The sequence below is a fragment of the Varroa jacobsoni genome, unplaced genomic scaffold (genome assembly GCF_002532875.2).
Source record: "Varroa jacobsoni isolate VJ856 unplaced genomic scaffold, vjacob_1.0 scaffold_357, whole genome shotgun sequence".
Taxonomy (NCBI): Eukaryota; Metazoa; Arthropoda; class Arachnida; order Mesostigmata; family Varroidae; genus Varroa; species Varroa jacobsoni.
The window spans coordinates 184,412-207,250 of record NW_019213259.1 but is presented as its reverse complement, the minus strand read 5'-3'; the positions used below and the strand labels follow the sequence as shown (position 1 = coordinate 207,250).

Below are 22,839 nucleotides of genomic sequence, written 5' to 3'. Positions count from 1 at the left end.
AAACAGCAATTCGAAACCGGATGAATGCGCGCACAAGTCAAGAATTGGAACGTGCCAAATGTAAATAAACTCGACGGAATTTTACAAAAAGATCTGCTGTGTCAAGGAAAATTAGTAAAGGAACATATAGAAGTTTTATATAGTAAAAGCCGATTTGGATTTAATTCCATTCTCTAGTGTTGGTCTGTATGCACAATGCCTGTTAAATAACATGTAAGAGCACAACACCACACACTAATTCTCTAGGTTTTAAAAAACAACCGCGTAGACTGTTTGTCCATGTAACATTATGTGATCAACAGATCAATAAAAGTAATATAGAATAGTCAAAATTAGACCATATGCATTGAATATATCTTTTAAATGCTAATTTACATAATCATTAAAGTATATGTTGTGGAGCAGTTGGCCATTCTACAGGTGCCACCAAGATAAAAAAAAATATGAAGAAAAAATAAAATGACATAACGATCACAGTTTTTACTGCGAATCGTAGCACGTGCCAGATGAGTGGTCTGATCAATATAATATATGCGACAAAAGAATGTACTACTTAATTCTTAGTTGCTTTACCAAGTAATTTTTCCTGAACCTATTTTATCTTACAGCAATGACAAGGCTCTACCGCTGGATGATTGGTCAGCTGCCGGAGAGGAAGAGATATATATCCACAGACGGCGATGTCGGAAACACCGGATTTGTTGTAGCTATGTAATTTATACAACAGTTTTACTTGCCTACGTTAAAGGGCTGGTGGTCTTTATGCCGCGTCCATTTTTTCCGGAGATACCGTGCGTTGGCAGTGACCTTCACCTGCCTAAACGATATGTGTATAGCGAGATTTTGCTCTCGACACTTCACTTTACGTCGAACCTGAACCGAAGCTTCCGTGACCTGCGAGAGACAGAAGCACGGACTCCGCAGATTGAAACGTCCGGTGCAAGGGGTTGTCTCTTCTAGGACCGTTTATTCTAGGGAACTCGGGCATTATCCGCCGTGCGCAGCTTGTATGCCAAACAACGAGGCACCTATGCAGATCGCACCTTCAAGGATTTTTATCGCAGCACGGTCTAAAACCTGAGGAGTAATTTGCACGGCGTGTGCTTACGACTTCTTTAATTGCAACGTTTACTGTCAAGGTAATCATCAAGGGCATGGCGACGTGGAAGCGTCAGCAGACGCCTGGAGAGACGCATCGTGATCATGCGAATTATCCGTTTCACCAGTCCATTCACTTGGAGACGGCCTACGACGGTTTCCAAATGGCGAATATTGGAACTTGTCAAATACTGCTGCACGTACCGGCCCTGAAAATAATTTGTAATCTAAAATCCATAATTGCCGCGTCCATAACCCCGTATTGATCCTGAAGAAAATTGAAGATCTTTCACACAGCCCGGGCTGTTGCTGGATAAGTCAAGAAAGAATGAATAGAAGGGGTGTAGTAACTTACCTTTACTTACCTAGGGCGAACAAAGGTGCCTTTTTAGGCATTCGCAGCAACCGCATGGAACCCAGACCGATCTTTGCGAAAAGGCATGTTGACAGTTCTACCGGCGTCTGGGGCAGACGAACGGTCTTAATGAGCGACCTGAGAGCCTGCTTAACCTTGGTGAACCTATGAAACGTCTCTTCTTTTATTTTCATCTGCGCTTCCTTCTGGAGGGACCCATTCGTGCAAATTTTGCTTCGCTTCTCGGTAACACTGTGTTAAAACTGGACCGCGTAGATACGGCCTCAAGCGCTTCACCACCTGTTCTTGTACTTGTTCTGGCTAGGTGCACTATTTTCTCCATTCATTTAGTAGCGCGGCACTCGTCGAAAACTAGGAGTTCTACCCGCTCGGACTGCTGCACCTTCCACAAAGCGGTGGACTCCCATCGCTGTCGCCAAATTTGCAGTAATAAGTAATTTTGACTGCTAGAGATTGACCAATTGGTGGGAAGGTAGTTACATACCTATAGCGGGTCGGAACCAGAATTACATTTGTTGCAATTATAAAATATGTTTCAATCTCAATTAACAATAAAAACATAAGTTTGATACCCGATAAAAAAACTAAATTTGTACATATCACTGAGTATCAGTGGCTGATAATGGAAACAATCTTTAGCATATAGTTTTACTTTGTACATATATTGCTTCCGTTTACTAGACTCTACAATTATGGAAGGAGACTCATATCTGCTGATTAATGATATCGTATAACACTTAGCTCAGGCAACAGGCAATCAATGAGATACATTAATCTGGGCTATTATCGCATCTATATCGATATTATATTATCGCAATTTTCTTCTTTAACTGTAGTTAGTGCCTCTAGACTATATTTTAATATATGCATTAAAAACATACATCACCATTATTTTAATCGGATCTGTAAAAATCTTTCACTACTAGTTTAAAACGGAGCCAGCTCTCTCGCAGGTGTAACTTAAAACCAGATTAGTTGACTTTGTTTGTTTTTTCTCAGTGCGCTACAGGTATGTTGTAGAAACTCGCATACACAATATAAACTTTTAAATCAGGAATTTCGTGTGGTGCTATTAAATTACAACCGGGAGTTCACAGGTAGGCCTGATGGGCCGCTTCTGCCATACAAACTAATGCTCGCCATTTTTGTGATCTCTATAATAGAATTGACAAGCGCACAAATAGCCTTCCATAGATGAAAACATATTAGTACTCAGTTATTACAGGGATGGCCTTCTATAGCTATTCCCTTAGCACAATCAGCTCTAAAAACATAACACAAAGCAGCGGTTATTTGTGAGCTCGGTTCAAAACAGCATCGTGGAGTACACAAGAACGTTTACTCGGCACTAGTACCACAGCATAGATCTTTCTGCCACAAATGTTATGTGTCTCATACAACAAAAGCTTAACGGGGCTTGGTATAGAATGGACTATCTTTTACTTCACATTTTAGAGCGCAAGGGCGTAATTACAATGGTTATTCGTTTTGACTTAAAGCTGTGTCTTTGCTAAATTTATAAATAAAAAAAGGCACTATCAAAAGTCGGAGCTTTTACCTTTGCGAAATGTTTTGATTATCTTTATATGAATCTTTTATATTACCGCGTATGTGCCAAGCTTGATGACTTAAATAACGCTTTATATTATGTCGATTTACCATTCCTAGAACGGAAGCCAAAATGACACAAGGTAGCCTTACTGAATCGAAGTTGTACAACTTAACGGTATACAAATGTGCCTACGGTTACAATTATTATAATAAGCAAAAATATGAACTATATAAAGTTTTCAAAAATATTATTATACAGGTAGCCCTACATTTGCTAAATTCGTTAAAATCTAACCGTCAACAACGGCGCAACGGTTTATTACCTATTGAACACTCTGGTACTGTGTAACGAAAGCACATCATTCATTTTTGCGCATCTAGCAATTCGTTCAGACGTTTTTGACCAACCACTTCGCATATTTTGATCTTATGTTGGAGTATTTCGACACTCCGACATCCATTTATGCGAATTAACGATTATACTTAGAATAGCATGTTGTTCGATCCTATACATAAACGGCACTGATATTTTGAAGATAATTTTGGTAACTTTCCATTGAACCGGTTAGAATTTATGGTGCATTTAATTGTAACATCTGCGGAAACCTCAAGAATGAGCACACTTAAATCAAAACAGATGGAGCTGAAGTGCCAGTTATCTATATTTTTGCAGAATTTGTCTAATATCGAATCATTTTATGTTATTAAGGGATCATTCAGATATGCTAATCGCGTCAAATGGGCGCGGCTTTTGTTTTGACATTGAAATATAAATCTTTTTTTTTTTTTTTTTAATAATAATAAACTAATATTTTTAAAGTTATATGCATTCTTAGCCCCTGCTCATCGCGCAGGTACATTTGACTAGCGTAGATATGCGATCTCTTCCTTAATATACTGGGTATACTGGGTCTATTTTTGTTTACACTATTATTATTTATCATCTATTGCGAGATATCAGACTTCATAATGTTAACCCCTGCAAAAAACCGAATACAAGCAACTGAAATTCGCAAGCAAGATCTGTTGGGTAAATCGGTAAAATTGCGCAAAGCTCGTTTTCAGTTTCCTTGGGTGGCCAACTTCCCTGAGACTCAGTAATCAGGTGTTCAAAACATTTACGCATCACGTACTGATTATAATGATCGTCGATCGAAAACTAAGTGAAGCCTGCAACTTCTACACATAAGAAATTAATGGTTCTTCTATATTTTTCCTTACTCGTCTCATTTTTCTTAAGGTGAAGGTATTTAAAAACGAAAATATTTGTAAAAGAAAGCTTCAATCGAAAAACATTGATAAAAATAAAAGATATATTCATTTTTAAAACTCTCACGGTCGAAAGTCTCGCTTTAAATAAAAGTTTTGGTCGGTCATTACTACTCAAAAAGCCTGAAAATAATTTTAGTGAGTTGCACAAGTCCACCGTCCTTTTTAATTGCATCTTCAAAACTTTAAGTGTTCCTTTTCTCCTAAGAAACGAGTGTCCAGCACATCTAGAACTCAGCTTTAGCTGAATACACTAAGATCGATAAGCAACTCACACTGTGGACCGTATTTAAACCTATCCAATTATTCTACTACATGTGTGGACATGCTAGCTAAAAAAAAAGACGACGGTAATAAAATCTTGAAACTTTGTACTGACATATTTTATTAGTAATTATCTAGATAGAAATGTAAATAGGCGCACTAGATTAATCATAATGATCGTCCAGCTTCTAGTAGGGCAGCGAACCGATCTTATAACATTCTGTAGATTTTAACCCGCGCTTATTTCTCAAATTCTTTATCACTACTTTGTCGAGATAAGAAATCCCCTTGTTCACAAAGTTCGTTCTGTTCTTTTTTTTCCTTATCTCGGGAACATATTAACGTTTCGGTTTTTCTCTTTTGCACACTCTTTCAATTAGACCTTCGGTCTCGCCTGATCTCTTCTTTCCTCTTGCCTTTATTTACTACTGTATTCTCATCTACGTATGCAAATGCAATTTTCCTCATATCGTCTGCCAGTCGTTGATGTTGTTGGTGACATGGTTGTTGTATTCGTGCACTGACGAGACCGATCGGGAAAACGATCATGGGCATAACTACTCAAAATAGTTTTCGCATAATCTATTACAATTAAAAAACGAGGTAAATGGTATCCTTCACTGCTAAGCGCAGCCGCAATTCGAACGCGATAACAATCAAATATTGATAATCGTAACTACCTTCAAACAATACAAATAAATAGTAATATAAATAACAGGCATCAGTTCACTGATATAGACATGTAAGTACTTAGAGGCGGCAGAAATAAAGCCCTTTCCAGTAAATCGTTGTTGCTGGTTGACTTACCTAAGGTAGTTATCTGACTTGCTTCCTTGGATCCCTAGTTTACATTTATTTCTATGTGTCCCGATTTCAATATATAATACTGTAGTAGATACTGGCATTCGAGCTAACTTATGGGCCCGAATAGCACACGCTAGCTAAAAAATACAATTTAGATTGGTACTAAGAGAAATCCTTTTCTGGGCATGTTAATGGAACTGCTAACGAGGGAATCATCATGTCATTGCTTCAAAAGTTAAAGGATTTAAAAAGGAAACTGGTGCTCTGCGCGATAGGAACTACAGCAACTCCAAAGATTTGAAGTTCGTTCACACTGACTAGAGTATTTTACGATGCTTGTGAAGCGTGAGAATGTCTGCAGGCTTACCAACTTGGGAAGTGGCTTATAAGCAAATAATCCCTTTCTTTCTCTCACTAAATATAAGCAATATAACTAGTATAAGCTACTAATAATCTATAGGCGTTGGAAGTATCCGATCCGTATGTGTGAAGTTATAATTTATACGTTCCTGAAAGCCTCAAATACCTGCTGTATTTCCCTTACTGGGCCGACAACACCGAGGACTTTTGGACCAAAAAGCGATCCACACTTCTGTGCCCCGTAAAGAACAAATTAGCATTCCTAATGATCGGACTAAAAAAACCATCGCATAATCTCTAGATTCTGTCTATAAAAAGATCTCCGATTCGTCATGCATATTCATATACTAAGCCATATTCATTTTGAATGTTATCAGCAAGGCAGCAAGAGCAGCAATGGGTGCAGATGTTCACCCAGCTATGTTGTTTAGCATGCATAGCAGATCATCTGTGTGCGCTGTCGGACTAAGTTGTTCCATTTCAATTGTTGTCTCTGTTACTTGAGCTCCACAGAACTAATAAAACTGAGGATAAATAATACATGATATCTATTTCAAATCTGTACGAACCTAGGCATCAAGAAACGGTATGTATGAGTACGGTTATAATGCACTGGATCTCTTACCTAACACCAGAAAAACCAAGCGTCGACTCTGCTGCATGGAAAGACAGGAGCACTGAAAACGTTAAATTAACTTTGTACATTCTAGTTGTCCCATTACGTAGCTTACAGTATTTGACTAAATAACATTCAGCAATTTGAAAGAATATTTTTGCATTTTATTCCTTTTGTCACTATGCCGCTTTCAGGTTACCACTGTCCAGGATCCTTCGCACAATCTTCACGTGACTATCTGGCGATTCTGGACTAGTTAGTACTGCATTAAAACACTTCTCCAGTTGATTATACCTGAAGCACCGCGTACGGAAACAACAAAATGATTTTGATTTAACAAAGTTCGATTCAGAGGAACCATGCTTAGAGGGCTAAGGGGGTTAATTTTATAATTAACTGCAGACTTCTACAGATCTAGCCCGTCTACCTTAACTCGTACGAAAATAAACGATTTATATTCTCAGCATAAATACGTAACAGACAGTTGAAAAAGTTGCGAGAAAATTTGTAAACCCAAGTGTTAGGTAAACCTAAGATAACTATATTTACTCTATCAAAGACATTTCAGCCCGACTGAAAGTAGTGGAGTCACTTCAGGTGGACGTTTTCGTTGGGCTTTCTTACCTGTGTCCTTGGTAGGCTCCATTCTTAAGTATGTTTTCTATTAAAAGCAAGTAATCTTGACGCCTTTCATCTGAAGGCTGGGTATCCACTAGTTGGCGCACAATGATATCGATTAATACATGAACATCATTTAAATAGAAGATATCTGCTGTTTTGGGCTTAGAGAAAAGGCAAATCAGCATAGCGAGAACCGAATTTGAGGGACGCGATGTCAGCTCACTGTGATTCAATACCTGGACAATAAAAGACAAACTGAATATAGCACAGATGCGTATGTCAGCATAGCAGCTCCTAGCACCCGATTCGCCACTTATAAATACACAAAACAAATGTGAAATTGAGTGCTGAAATATTTATCTAATTTTATTTAAGCCTAATGCGGGCCGGAGCTATTTATATGAGCCATTTCGTAACACCGTGCACTATGGCTGTATATAGTTAGAAACAATTCCCTGAATCTACGACAACTGTCCAAGTCGGCTGTAAAGCTAAACTATATGGGATCTTTTGGTGGCGCATAGTGCTTGCTCTAAGGTGCTCAATTAACAAAATCGATCTCTGAAAAGTTGACTTTTGTACACAAATGAACCATTCAATACCAAGAAAAAAGGTATACATTGATGTACCTTGGTTGGATCATCTTCACGATTAACAAGGAGTAAAAGTTTTTGAGTGAAACCTTGCAAAGACTGCTCAGTACTGAGCAATTTCTCCATCACAAAATCGCTGGATGTTAAGCTTGTAGCCAGAAGGACGCCAACGCATAGCTCTGCGAGTTCCTAGAATACCCCAAGAATTGATTGAAAAATACATCCATATTAGTTTGTATCACGCACTTTTTAGCATCACCATGGGAGATTGGAAATCATATATATGTAAATTAATTTACTTAAAATAATGGATTGTAACAATTTTAAGCCATTATAGTTACTCCTTATTTTTATTATAGCCTTAAAGACACGGCGTGCTTTCTGTTAAATATTGTTACATCGTACGGTTTTAAGTGGAGTGCGAAGTACGTTCTTACGGACTTAGCTCGATAACTTGGCACTAGACAGTAATTATTATATTGAGCGGTAATTCACGTATTACATTTTTGTTAGCTGTTAGAATTTCGCACATTACAATCTTTAGAGAAGAAAGACTTTACTTATTTATCTCTGGAACGAAGTACCACTTATTTACTTTCTAAGTAAGGATGGCCAAATAACGTACGTGATGTCGTAAGGTGTTCATAATTGAAAAAAATTTTCTACAAATACCTATAGTTGACCATGATAAAGATTCATATTAATGCGATGAACAGCACGTTGTTTCACGATGTGCCGTTTTATGACGAAGATGCAAAATTAATAGGTTAGGATTTTGAGAGAATATAACTCTTCTAGGACGCTATATTTTCGTAATTGTAAATACAGTACAGAGAGAATAGGTACTAACAGTGGTATTACTTATATATTTTTCACATCCGATTTTATTAATCTTACTCTTTCCCTCTCCCTCGATCTCCAGAAAAGGCCTATCCCAAAAATCTCTCTTTTTTCTCCTTCACACATTTTCAAACTTCAAATAAGCGCTAGACAATTTGAACTGTCATAGAAGCTTTTCCCATGAAGTTAAGATAATGGGAAAAATAATGTTTCGTTTTCTTGGTTGGCTGTAGCATTGTGGACTTAGCGGTGTAAGCCCTTCCATTGTGAAAGAATCACATCAACATGGCGAAGTTATGCTTGACCTTGAAAGAACTGAATATGTTACCATGATCTTGAGAATGTTGTTATAGTTCAGTGACTGCGAAGACTTAAGTATGAGACTGTTCCATTTTCAAAGTTACACATCTACGAGAGAAATTTAAGATTTATGGTCCAATATGCAGAAAGGCAGATTGGGGCGACCTCGTACGGCTACAAATGATACATCTTTGCTTGCGGTGCCAGAGCTGGCGGTGGCAAACCATACAAGTCGGACACATTTTCGAATGAGATTCAGGCAGTATGCACAGAAATTATATCGGATACTTTGTTGCAAAGTACGGAAGCAGTCTTCACTCGTACTCCGAAACGCGTCGATGCATTTTTAATATTTAGTTTTACCAGAGAGGTACTTTGTTGGAGTGCACTGTATCTGTCATTATAGTACACTATTCACCCAAATTTATAGGTATATTTTTGTCATACTATTAGTTCTACATTTTAAGGGATTTGTTTTTTGATTAAATTAGCTATTAAATAGTAAAAAAGAATGCATTCTTACGGCGTTATATTCTCGGCTCCAATTAGAACTTGAGTTGTCACTTTCATGTTACGGTTCATCTACTAAAAGAGCTCGATTGAAAGTGTCTATTGTTGCTAAAATCTCATGAAGATGGACTAGGCATTAGAAATTTTACCAGACAGTTCGAATATATAATACAGCTAATGTTGCGCAACAGAGTGTATCGAAAGAACAATTCAAGTGACATAAAATGTGCCTACAAAATAGATATGTTGAAACAGAAGCAAGATGAACAAATAAAATGAACACAATGAGAATGAAAAACACAGCTAAGATGAATTCATTGCATGTAAAGATGAACATGCACTTTCATAGTGAGAGTCACGTATGTTAAGGTATTTATGATTGCATAGCGCATTTGCAAGCCTGATTGGAGCTGTGCACGTCTCAGTAAGCCATTAAATTTTATTCATTTTATCTTAAATAGAGAACATAATTTAACCGTTGTGCCGACCTGGTCATCGTCAAGAGGGTTCTCGATTTGCTCTAGCAAGAAGTTAATGAACTCCTCATTTATTTGTCCGTAAACATCATTCGGAGGTTTCTCTCCCGAACAGAAGATTACGGTCAGTAGCAGTAAAGAGTACTTGAACCGTTCAATATCTGGTTGGGTACGGAGATCCCGCGCTAATTCCATCGGTAAAACTGAGTGAAGTAAAACAGACACAACGCAGAAGTCAAGCTCGCAGCACGTCAGAAATACCTGAAAAAAAAACGTGAAAAAAGCAAAATGCTAGAAAATAGGGAATTCAATTTTCGTTAGCAATATGCAATTGCAACACAATATTGATGTAAGCTAAAACCGGACCCCGAGGCTACGCCCTTGTACAAATACAAGGCTGTGGTAATGGTAACTCAAAAGTCTTTTAGATCTGTTTACAAGATCTCTAGTTGTCAAAGGCCCCTTAAGGTAACAGGCTGTCCGTTGGCACATTTTACTAAAAAAGAAAATGATAACTGTCTCGTATGGCCTAGGTCAAAATTAATTTATCACCTACTCTGAGCATCCAAACGCGAAGCAAATTTCGCGTTTCCATCTGATAATATTCGACTAATGTAGTAATGTACTCGTAGTTATCGATCTGAAGTACTCGACTACTGGTACTGGCGTCTGTTTCTACCAGTAGCAAGTATAATCGCTCAAGCAAGGTATTGATAGTAGATTCGTCCTGGTGTAGCGGCCACGACCTGTATAAAACACGAATCAATACGACTATTGATACTCTGCTAAAATAAATTATTGGACAAACATTGATCACAAAAATCCGAGAACGCATTTAAGTAAATCTGAATCTGGAGTGTTAAGAATGAATTATGCAATGTTCCCCAATTTAAATAACATTATGTATAACAACAGCAGGTTTTATATATATATATATATATATACAAATATGTATCTAGATTCTAGTTCTATCTAATGAGAGTATTACGCTCTCGTAAGCACTAAGCAATACTGAGATTGTACATTAATCGCAAGTGAAAGAAGCTACTGACAGAATAATAGACAGAAGTACGCGTTATATTTCAACATCTCTTCGGTACTTTTTGCTTTGTGCTGTTGAATTAAATGTTTGTTTACTTCGCTTCAATTATAAGTTTTAGAGGTCTAACTATACCGCTGTTGTTCGTCATTTTTGGTGAGATAAAGTCCCTTAAAAACCAATTCCAAGCGATCGTAGTCTGTTTCCGTGTTCATCGTTTCGATCTTCGACATCAATGCTCGCCACAAATTTGACTGCAGCTGTTGAGGGATATAAATACAAGCAAATGAAGGAATAACAGTGAACGATTACTAAATACTTCTGCACCATTTAGGGTTACCATTCTTAAGCAAAAGTGTCTTTCTTCGCTAAACAACCGCTGGCCCACAGAAGGTAAAGCATGGAGTGTTTCACAAGTCGTATGACAATACGAATTACAGTGAGGAGAGGTAAGGCAACCGATATCAGCTCAAAAACTATCTTTGTCGAACATCACACTTACTGTCGAAGGCATCGTTTCAGCGACTTTATTGAGTACAAGTTGCACAGCAGTTCTCGCCATTTGAGGACTGAGCTTTGTAGCAGCCTCCACTTGTTCGACCATTTCTCGAGCTACTTGCGCCGGATCCCAAAGATTTTCCGACAGCCAATCCGAGTTAAGTCGCGACAAAGCCATCTTTTCCCGTAGACACCTACAAAGGAATTGAAAAGAGAGATTTTAGTAAAATCTTTGAGAGTATGTTTGTGAAACACCACTGCGACTTAGTAGTAACCAGATGTTGTATCAGCAACGCAGATACGTAAATAATAATACTACTATTGACTACTGTGAATATACATTTTATGCATTATATTATATATATATACGGCCATAGTAGAGCTATACCTGAAGTGACAGAGTGGCGAGACATGCGTAAGCAACTGCCGAAAGGGGAGCAAACCCTTAATATCAGTAAGGCTACTTCTGCAAAGTTCGCATGAAACACACTGTCGTTGTCTGTAGTCCTATTAACCGCATGAAAATGCAGTAGAAACGTGTTTGGCTGCTAATTTCTAAGACACCTGAAGTGGTCTAGGTTCAGTCCTCCAAAAATCCAAACAGTTGAAAAAATGACGAGTGCAATGATAATTGCTTTTCCTGCTCGTTCCCTCCAGACCGCCTGCATAGAGCTTCCGATTCTTACAAACCGGTGAGCAATGCTACGTCGTCAGTATACTATGATCACTTTCTTCCAGTAAATTTATGTGCATAAAATACAAATCTCTAACTTACTTCCTTCAATCTAGCATTATCATTGCTTAAGAGCGCTTGGGCTGTCTGATTACACAAGGCAATTAAAACAACAGCTATAGAGGAGACAAATAGCAGCACTTCTATAACATACTTATTAAGTACTAAAATTGCTATAACCTGTACTAACAGAAAGGTTAAACGTATACAATTACTATTCTGAAGATACGATTGTGCATTCTCTTTGTGCATGGAACCAATAGACTCCATGTGTCGTACAAACTCCAAATTCACACAAATCTTTACTCGTTGGTGCGTTGTATTTATGTGAATATCTACCCAGTTAAGTCACCAATAGAACTGTCGAAAATCGATAGACTTCAACACAGAATATCGAAATGTGAATCTTCCGGCACCCATAGAAATGTTGATTACAATAACGATTTCAAAAAGCAGTGACGAACCTTTTGTGTCTTTTATCTAGTGCTATCAATGTTTAAGAGCGCCTGGGGTATGATATTACAAAACAAAGTCTCTGGGGAGTCTCAAGGGAGAATATGCAGAACTCTAGACGAAAGCCGCTAAAGCAAGGGCTAAAGTTTTAAGGTTGAAACTATTGCCACAAACAACTATCACGTTAACTAACCACAAGTTAGCACAGGCTTTTACTACGCACTACAATAAAATTTCAGAATGTAGAATAGCGGTAAGTTAAGCTGTAGAAAACACCAGCCTATTATACAAGAAGCCAATGTAGAGAATTCGAAGACGGGGCACCGTATGAGGTATAATCTAATCGTATAGGTCACATGATCCAATTGATTCATTAACAAATGTCTGCCATAAATCAAATCAGGTTTAGAAATGCCGACTTATGCGCTATCGGCGTTTTTATCATCGACTCAGAGCGTTTGAGAATCTTTAGTTCATCTAAGATGTCGAATCCTCTCGATGGTACCAACTTCAGATGAATTTAAAAGAATATTCAAATTTATCTAACAGCAAAGGCCAACCCGTCATTCCTTTCCGCTTTACTATTATGAGACACAATTTAAATACATAAGTTAAATTAAGCATATAGCATAATACGTACCGTACGGCCTTCTTCTCCATTTCGTTGTGGTTGTGAGCATTCTTTTGAAGAGCGGCCAGTGTTTTCTCTGCCAGCTGACTGTCAAGATCACCATTTTTCGAAATGTAGTTTGATGGCACATATCCAGTTGTACCATCTTCCATTACCGCAAACAACCAGTTCGGGTCCTGACAACCAAACATAAGAAAAACCAAGTAGTATAATAGGAACCTACTGAGCTTTCCGTTTTAAAATGACGATTCTGCGAATTACTAGAATCGACGAAGTAAATATACTCATCCGAAATTGGAACTTAGTAAACACAACCTTAGTTTTATTTTAGGGCCTGAAACTTTATATCAAGAGGAGTTTAAAAGGCTAATAAAATTGGCAAGAGCGTTGCCATTTCAAATTTTCAAACAAAAGCCCGAAGAAGACAAAGAGAATATGCGCCTAGTAATTAGAGAACATTTGATCTCTTATTCCGTGTGTGTGGTTAGATTCTTCTTGCCTCAACTCCTTCGAAAATGACCAAGTCTTTATAGCATAACTGCAATAGTGTCATGTCCGTTTAACCATGCCTGCGGAAATATGGTCTTCATTAATTTATTACGTGAACTATTACCCGGTCTATCGTGACTAAAAAAAGGGTGGGCTAGAATGCTCGCCCAAAATACGTAAACATCGGTTTCTCACCTTACCCCAACCCCATCTTTTAAACACATATCAATTTAAAAAGACTATGAACTACATGAATAGCACTGCAACCCCAAAAAAACACGCGGTTTGGCTTCATTGACTGTACACTCAGAATGAGATATATTAGCGTATGATGGATATATAGCAATTCAAAAATAATTTACGACTAATAAGCTTTGTGACATTATAAAGTTTCTGCTGAGTATGCTACAGTTTAACGGTTATTGATGCAGTATTAAGCTTGAGAAAAATATAAACCTGACAACTGTGCGCAGCTCTTATGAAGAAAGATTTTCGGGCAAATTTAGGCACAAAAATAATACAACAACCAAAAAAAAAAATAAATATCAAATGTGAGCCAACCTTGGAGAGCTTATCGACGACAATAAAACTCTGATTTTGCTGCAGATTGAGAAGACGGTCATCCTTGGCTTGGTACTCATAGAGGGCGCTTGCCTGGGACACCGAGGACGCCATTGCATCGACGTCCACGTGATTTGGTGCCTATTCCCTCCCACCGACTCACTTCGGCCCGGATTCTAACAGCCTGCAAAAAACGAATCGTGGTTCAACAGACAAATTACCACATCAATATAACGCAATTGAAAGAGTTGATGTTGAATTCGCTCAATTGAAAGAATTTTTATAACAATTACATTTAGGATAAGTTTTAACTGCAGATTTCTACCAAGGTTGTCCAAATAAAACGGACTTGTTATGGCTTCCAACACCAATTACCAGGTTCTTATAAAAAAATGCAGCTAATTCGCTAGTATCTAATCTAAGTAAATTCTCTAAGTAACTTTTCTCAAATAAACTTGCAAGATCAACTCGGAACATTTCAAAATTTCATTCAGTACGATTTTTATGATAAAATATGCAACCCATATCTTTATATCTGTCCATTAGACAGGTGTATCAAAGCACGCCGTCAATGATAAATAAGTATATGATCTTATATACCCTTTCTGCACTTAATAGTCATGGAGATGATACTTCACGAAGTATTGTAAGGAGATTTTAAATTGATCAGTAAAACGTTTATAGACCCTTAGTAGCATATAGAGGGTGAGTTTGCATCTTCTTGTTTTGGGTCCAACAGAAATAAACATAGAATGAGGTTCAGTGTCGACGTCGTAATAATTGTGAGAACACTATGCAAAGACCTTAATACCAAATAACAAAGGTATTGTTGTCCTTGCTTCCTTCTTTGCTCTGAGTTTCAGTTTTCTTTTATTTTCATTTATTTACATATTATTTTCTTCTGTCACTATTAATTTACTAAATGTTTATATTGTACAAACACAAATTTATCAATCGGTATTTTCACAAACAGAAAATTTTTGTATAACTAATCATAATGACACACAGATAGAGAAGTAAACATGAAGAAAAATTTGGCTTTAAAAGGACTCATCAAAAATACTTGGGCGAGAAATATTAGTTTGACAAGTTAAAGACAGTGCTGCTTTACAAATGTACGATTTTCTTACTTATACATTAAACACGTGTTGTTTCTAACGGGATTTTTTCGAGCCCGTTTATGGAGACTATTCACAATGAAATGTCATGCAACACATCAGTTCTCGCTTTCTCTTTTTTTTTAGGAGTCCAGGTATTATTGATAAAAAGTTAATTAGTGAAACTTCGATTTGTCTAATTAGTTCTACAATTAATTTGAGAACAATTTTGTATTACATGTGGCTGATTTAAGGCAGGTTATCACTCTGTTCCGAGTTACCCAACGAGATCAGGCTTTTTCATACATTTTGCTAACTTTAGTAATCAAGGATAAGATATTGCAACAATTTGTTTTTGCCTGGCTTTGCGAAACGATACTATCGGATAACTAAGAGTAGTGCAAATATTCTCGTTATTCATCGTATAATCAAGTATCACTGGTTCGAATTCCGTGACGCGAAGCATTCGTTTGTATTGAAAAATTGTTTTGACTGGAAGTGACTCAACGAGAACGGATAATTTAACATTGCTGTATAAAATTGGTTACAAAGATACTGTGGCCTTGTCGAACTTACCACCATATATCTCATTTATCAGTGCTTTCCCTACTTCCTTCTAACCTCAAGTCGCACACTTTTGTTTGAGGATGACCTAACCAACCATCGATGACATTTTAAGTGGTTTAGCTTATCTACAGATCCGTCTAACAAAAATTGTGAGGAGTGCAAAAAAGCAACATACTACATTTTTTAGACTAACAAAACTTATTCTAGATAGCATTAAAGATAACAGTTTAGTACACTAGGATAAATAGCAAAATCGAGTCAATAAAAATACAGAATAAATAGATTACAAACCACCGAATTCTGACTAAATTCGTATTGATCGCTATATAATTTCCATGTCAAATACGTGCTTACCTATTAATACTATACTATATTAGAATAGGCGTTGAAGTACAAGGAGTAAACAATGTAAGACAAAGTAGAACTCATTCCTTGAGTAAGTGTTTACGTGTACTTAGGTAGTACTGCAATTTCCTGTGTCATATTTTCACACGCACATATATATATATATATATATATATATATGCGTGTGAAAATTATTTTATGCAATTATTTTTGAAAAAACATCATCTTACGCAAACATGTTTGTGCGGGGTAGAAGGCTCGAAACAACCCGCTACGTCATTGTCGTCCAATAACGGGGCTTGGTCGAACACAAGATAAACTAATACAGTGTAGTGCTATTTAAACGATGCTACTAAACACTAATTAAGGGTCATTATTATTTAGCCGCTTATGCATATAGGATGCTTCCCTTTTATTAGGGAAAGCTTCTAGGTACGAACTTTTTTACACACTAGAATGCTAATGTTTCCTCTAAGTGCACCAGCGTTATTCATCGTTGAGTAACAAAATTAGTAAAAGATTAGTAATAATTCGTTGTTGCTGCTGTTACTTTGTTTGTTGGCTGGCCCAGTTACCAAATCATGTTTAAATATACGCAGTTGTACAGTCAATACGTAATGAATCCATATTTCTTACGTATTAACTTGACTGAAAAATGGAATAACCGAAAAAAAAAATACTAGCACGTATGTGCCATTTTTTTGAGGCCATTGTAGAGCTTTAAAATTTTTATCAAAAGATGTGTTTAATGACTACTGATAAGATGATTTTTATTCTTTAGTTGCATTACCACTTACACGGAACTGCCTGAAACTAAAGGGTGTTGGAATACATGATATACAAAACACAAAATAAAAGGACCGAATTTTATAAAGTATATATTACTTTTCCCTATAGATCTAATCATTGGCTGCACATTGAGCAAATAACAGCATTTACACTTCACTGAGCTTGATTTTTATAACAAAGATATAAGGGACGTTGCTAGGTTATTCATCATAAAATTAACAATCTCTTTTTCAGTACTTATTCTTTGTGTACACTTGCGCATGTATAAAATTGGATTGTACAGAAAATTCTCCAAAAAACATATTCGTTCCGTTATTATGTCATTTAACGACGCGACTACTACAAGGAAAATGCCATTTCAATCTTTTTCCCACTTTCGCTAGTGTATTGAGTTATTTATTTACTAAATTTCAATAACGTTACCAGTGACTATTGAAGAAAAAAATATTATTTTTATTTTTTTACAAGCATATTATTTTTATTTTTTACAAGCGCGACTATATATATACTGACAGCACCACATAGTTTTTCGTATTTTACGCCTGTTTAATAAGGCTTTAAAACAATGGCTTATTAGTTTATAATTTTTTACTCCATAGTTACACGTGATTTAAAAACCGATCGCATCACAGAGATATCCAAGTCTACTAGTTACGATAAAAAATGATCTCCCAGCGTCAGCTGCGCCTTGACCAACACTACTACCGCTGCTAATGATATCTGTTATCCCTGACAGCTGTCAGATAGGCACACTTATAGTGCCAACGCTTAGAGTCGCGTGCACAAAGCCTTTATTTGATATATTTAGATCGATACCTATTAATTTTATTTATTACAGACACAGTATTTCATAATTAGAAGTGGTAATGGGCCGTGCATGTTTATATAATGATGCCAACTCCAGCGATAACTAATTTCACCGCGATCAACGGCATTGGCTGCCGCAAAATGGTTCAGGGTTCACATTGACATACAACCGTACCCACCTTCTAGATACTGTAGTGGTACAGAGGTCTTGTTGAGTACAGCTGATCCAATTTGTATTTCCCAGTTTGCTACCTTTTTGTGCAACAACCGTCCAGTAGAAACAGCGTGAACGTAGTAACGAACTGCAGTTAGATACACCCTCAAAATCACACTGAAGGGTCCTACTAGAGCACCAGTTCAAACGTCAAGAAACACCGTCCGTTCATTTAGACAATCTTACCTCTTCCTCCTCCCGCTCTTTCGGAGTTGATCATAATAGCTTTCACCGTTGCAGACGATTTCAGTCAGTCAGCTAGTCTATCTTTTTGTCATCTCCTCACCGAGTTAGCCACATCTGTACCATCTGTACAAAGAACAACAAACGCAGTATTCCCACAGCGAAGTTGTCGATTTTGGCGTATCCCCCAGAGGCAAAGCGGTGGCTGGAATCCGCTATACGTTTTACGGCAACGCTTGTGTACAAATTCCCGTTTTGTAGTTTTATTTGAGTCACCGATTCTCACCATAGGAAATTCAACAGGGTGTGTTTAACCCCAACAGCATTAGCCTGTCACGATGAGCTCACTTGATCTCAGTGCATACCGCGATCAGCATTTTAAGGTAAGTAACGGACGTAACTTTAAGGAAGTAACTAACGGAAGTACCTGGGGATTTCTGATTTTAATTGATAGGTAGAAAAGCGCCTTCATATCTTTACATTCTAAATATGTGTAGTAGGTTCAAACGCTTAAAAGCTTATAAACCTCAGGCTTACAAACTATTACCACCATTATTATGAGGCGGTAGTGGCTGAAGCTTCTTCTCATCGGACCTCTCTCGGTCTGCTGCTGAGCAGAAAGAGCTGCTTTCCCGGGTTATGCATAGATCAAAATATAAAGTAACTTTCTGATTATGTCTAGCCTGATAAAGTGATATAAATATTAGAATATGTCTTCGAAATAGTTATTTACGTATATTGTGTAATGATGACGGCTTTTCAAAGCTGAGATAGTTAAAAAAAAATAATGCTTTACTAAGTATACGTATTTAAAATATTGATGTGTAATGCAATATGTAAGTTGTAGCCGGAGACTTTGCCTGTTGCTGCTATTTGTTTACTTATAGTACAATATTAACATATTGATACCAGAAATATAGAACTACTTCTATTATGAGATAGCTAATTTCCAATATTCTCATGTGAAAGTGGACATTGAAAATTGCGAGTCCTTATTTGCAGCATTATTACAATGCTTATGACACGTAAACCTTGATTTGACATCGAATCTTGAACGTCTGGTATCTGACACTATAAAATAGAATAAATCGAAATACTACATGAAAGGTGTAACTAAATATAAAACAATAATACAGAATAAGGAAACACCAGTATCTACTTTTTTTATCGTAAATTCTAAGCCTTTCAGAATTATGTTCTCTGGTGAAGACCAGTTTCGAAAAGGTTGCGGAATGAACGTGAAATGACATACTAAGTTGATATCCAGAACTCATTTCATTATCAAAAATTCGGCAAAGCAATTAGATGTAGTATTACAATTAATACCATTAAACAACAAGGTGGTAAATTTGGATTGTTATGGTTTTTCTCCTGTATCACTTTTCGAACTTTATAGGAACTTTACAGTCTTGCCTTGGTCCAATAAAATCCTTTTTACGAATTAACAAAATCTAAATTCCAAAGCGCGAAATATTGGAACCTAAACTCGCTATATAAAGATAGTCTGTATAGATGATGGTTCCAGACGACGATATCCAATTTTGTACATCTATTTGATGCTTTAGTTATGATGCTTTAATGTAAAACGTTCAACTTTCTCATTATATAAGGGGCTTAAAATACTGCACGTTTATACTGTACTGTGCCTCTTTTGTTTGTTATAAAAAAACGATATGAATGCAACCTAGAATTGTTATTTAGCAAAGCATCAATCGCTAATCAATAAGAGAAATTTGTAACTCATAAGAAATTTGATGTAAGTTATTTTTTTACTCCGTGTCATTAAGAGTTTATTCCAATGTACATCTCAAGCATAGGCCAGCTTCATATATTCCTAATTCTGATACCACGTAAATTTTCTCAGTGACATTAAAGAGCATAAGCCTTTGGTCAATATTTATTCTAATCGTTTATTGCTATTGCACATATTTTGGTGACATTTCCGCGCATAGCTGCGTCGTTCAGACAAGAAATTCAAATCAACTTAACTTGAATGTATTTTAATTCAAAAATTGTATTTAACGTAAAATTATAACTCTTGATTCTAGCAATTGATTTAGTGTACTCGAATAAATATTGTTGAATTCTATCTGTTTATGAAGGGTTCCCGAGCCGAACAAGAGCGTTTACTAAGGGGCAGTACAACTCTCTATGTTGGCAATCTTTCCTTCTACACAACGGAGGAGCAGATATACGAACTATTCGAAAGGTGGGTTATCTACCGTTGTATTAGGCCTTTTATACATTTACATGTATTGATGACGCTGGTACCGGTATAGATGCGAACTATATGCTCTACACCTCGTCTTTATGTAGCGGTTATATATGGCTTTACATAGGTACGCGTCGTAACAGTTTAGTCACGTATGTGTCTTAACATACGGTCTATTCATGCTTTGGGCTAGTTCTTTCCTGAAAGTCTGTTCTGTGTGCTCAGATTGAAAGTTGGTTGACGCTTGGGCGTACGCACTTTGCGTTGTCTACAACCGATCACTTTTATGAGCGCAGGTCCTCTTGAATGGGGCAAAAATCGGAGTATGCACGTTCAGCCCCTTAGGATTTTTTTGTTGGGCTAATGATAATATCGTAGTATTAGTGATAATTTTTGCCATTAGAGAGATTTGTATTAAAATGACAGCAAGCTTGTTAGTTATGTCTGCCATGGCAACGGATTCAAAGAGATGCGCATTAACTGCCCAGAACACGTTTTTCCCTTCTTAGCACAAGTTTACCTCCCGTGCTGAAGTCTGTATGGAAGTACTTCAGTTATCACAGAAAATGATCACGGCTTCAGCCTGGGATTACCTGATCTGCACTGTGTTTCTTTTGATACGATACAGGACCTATGGACAAGCATGAAACATCTATCCCTGCGTCGAGTCTAACAATAATGTCATTCAAACAGAGGTCCGTCCGTTACATTTTCCTTCAGTCGAATACTTCAAGGCCTTCTGATTCCATAGGGGGCACATGAAGGCGTTACATCAAGCACGCGAAACCATTCGAGTGCAAAACTGCGAGAGGGCAGCCGTACGGGAAATACGCGGATCCCATGTTGACGCAGTATAGCCTTTGAGTTACCGAATGTTGCGGTCACGAATGCAAATAATAAATATGCTGTTAGGGTATAAAAGCCTTGACCGTTGGCCGATATAATCAGTCGGATCCCGACCAATAACCTAATCTTAGACAACATATATAATGCCAATAGATGCTGCTTATATTCAAAATACTTTTCATAATGTCTCACACAGTAAGAAGAGTGCACGAAACCTAAGACGTTTTGATTGACGGGTTTAGTAACGTGGTCCTCCAAGGATTGATAAATGAGCAAGGTTGTGCGTGGTCCAGTGCACGAAAATAATTGTAGGTTTGCTTTTTACTCTATCGAGCAGATGTGGGGATGTGAAACGTGTAATTATGGGTTTGGATCGCTTCAAGAAAACACCTTGCGGATTTTGTTTCGTAGAGTATTACGAACGACTCGATGCTGAGCATTCCATGGCCTGGGTAAATGGAACAAAGTTAGACGACCGCATTATTCGAACAGATTGGGATGCAGGTAAATTTTGCTAATAAATAATAAACTGAGGCATACCAACGATTTCGTTTTATATAGTGCATGTGCGTAACTAACTGTTCACAACGCATGACATCAAGTACTGATTAATCGAAGCCATGAGTTATTAGCGTATCGCTGCCACCATTATCATATACTACGGGTGCATTTGAGAGCCCTTTTCTTTCAAACCGTGCTGTTTTTGCGTGCGTTCCAATGAGTATTTGGGTCACCTTAAGGGCACTTAAATTTTTGAGATTATAGTAAAGCATTTACTACTGAACTACGCTTGATATATAGAGATGATCTTTACTACTGAGTTAATCAAGATGTTGTGATGTGAGTTGCATATGCTTTTACATAGACTTTTTCTTATAAAAGAAAGAAGTGAAGCATGACTCCATGGCAATTGAACTACAAACCATGAGAGAGACAGGTGCTGGGGGAGACTTCTTTGTGTGACCATGAGAAAATGTATCATGTAATAGAACAAAATGATGTCCCGCGACAGGCTGTTTGAGATATTTTCTTTCGTGTAGTGTGGATATTGTGGGAATTGAATTTTAAGTCCTACCAGGATAAATGGATTGAGGTTAATTTATTCTCTGAAGCTGTAAGTGGCGAATATATCGACCACATAGCAGTTATCTAATCCTTCGAATGTTGATTTCGAAGTATTATTTTTCTGTTTTCTGTTAGTTTTATCCACAAAAAATCCCTCGGCGCCAATAAAAGAGGTATGCTGTTTTTTTTAACTAAGATCTTCTATTGTTCCCAGGGTTTGTCGAGGGCCGTCAATACGGGCGTGGCAAGTCTGGCGGACAAGTGCGAGATGAGTACCGAAACGACTACGATTTAGGCCGAGGCGGCTATGGAAAATTGATGCAGCAGCGTGTTGAAGGAAGCTCCTGAGATGAGAAATTAATCTTTTCAGGGGGTCGATCGTGCACTAAACAGCAGGTGTTTCTGTAGAGGGTTTGACATGTGTGAGTGACGTATCTAAATTGATCACTCTACTTACTCTTAAAGAAACCGCGTATTTACCACATGCCAACTGATGTGCTCAAGTCAACGACGTTTTAGCCATTTGAGTACCCGCGATAAGTATATCTTTATACATATACACTGAATGCATTGTGTTGAACGTCAATAAATAGATGTGAATCTGTATTTATCTAATGGTTATAATATGCGAA

At 37.3% G+C, this 22,839-nt stretch overlaps 2 protein-coding genes and 1 long non-coding RNA gene across 5 annotated transcripts; 2 read left to right on the top strand and 1 right to left on the bottom strand.

Moving 5' to 3' along the window:
• Window positions 1-2: 2 nt before the first annotated feature.
• Window positions 3-3,031, top strand: LOC111259680 (uncharacterized). The gene is made up of 2 exons (XR_002679769.2): window positions 3-213; window positions 609-3,031. It is a non-coding gene; the product is annotated as an uncharacterized LOC111259680 (long non-coding RNA).
• Window positions 3,032-4,648: 1,617 nt separating this feature from the next.
• Window positions 4,649-18,068, bottom strand: LOC111259677 (NCK-interacting protein with SH3 domain). 2 transcript variants are annotated; one of them, XM_022831851.2, is made up of 10 exons: window positions 17,867-18,051; window positions 14,083-14,266; window positions 13,042-13,208; window positions 11,220-11,409; window positions 10,853-10,977; window positions 10,235-10,424; window positions 9,691-9,939; window positions 7,589-7,741; window positions 6,963-7,195; window positions 4,649-6,632 (listed from the first exon to the last, which is right to left on the bottom strand). In XM_022831851.2, exons 2-10 carry the CDS (start codon window positions 14,194-14,196, stop codon window positions 6,518-6,520), a joined length of 1,536 nt encoding a protein of 511 aa, XP_022687586.1. In that variant the 5' UTR covers window positions 14,197-14,266; window positions 17,867-18,051; the 3' UTR covers window positions 4,649-6,517. The 2 variants fall into 2 exon arrangements, with proteins under 2 accessions (XP_022687586.1, XP_022687587.1); XM_022831852.2 differs by lacking the exon at window positions 4,649-6,632 and having other exon boundaries at window positions 7,029-7,214; window positions 17,867-18,068.
• A 164-nt stretch (window positions 18,069-18,232) lies between these two features.
• Cbp20 (cap binding protein 20) lies at window positions 18,233-22,839 on the top strand. 2 transcript variants are annotated; one of them, XM_022831855.2, is made up of 4 exons: window positions 18,233-18,467; window positions 20,187-20,293; window positions 21,480-21,646; window positions 22,422-22,839. In XM_022831855.2, the coding sequence occupies exons 1-4, from the start codon at window positions 18,423-18,425 to the stop codon at window positions 22,553-22,555; spliced, it is 453 nt and encodes a 150-aa protein (XP_022687590.1). In that variant the 5' UTR covers window positions 18,233-18,422; the 3' UTR covers window positions 22,556-22,839. The 2 variants fall into 2 exon arrangements, with proteins under 2 accessions (XP_022687590.1, XP_022687591.1); XM_022831856.2 differs by lacking the exon at window positions 18,233-18,467 and adding an exon at window positions 18,761-18,920.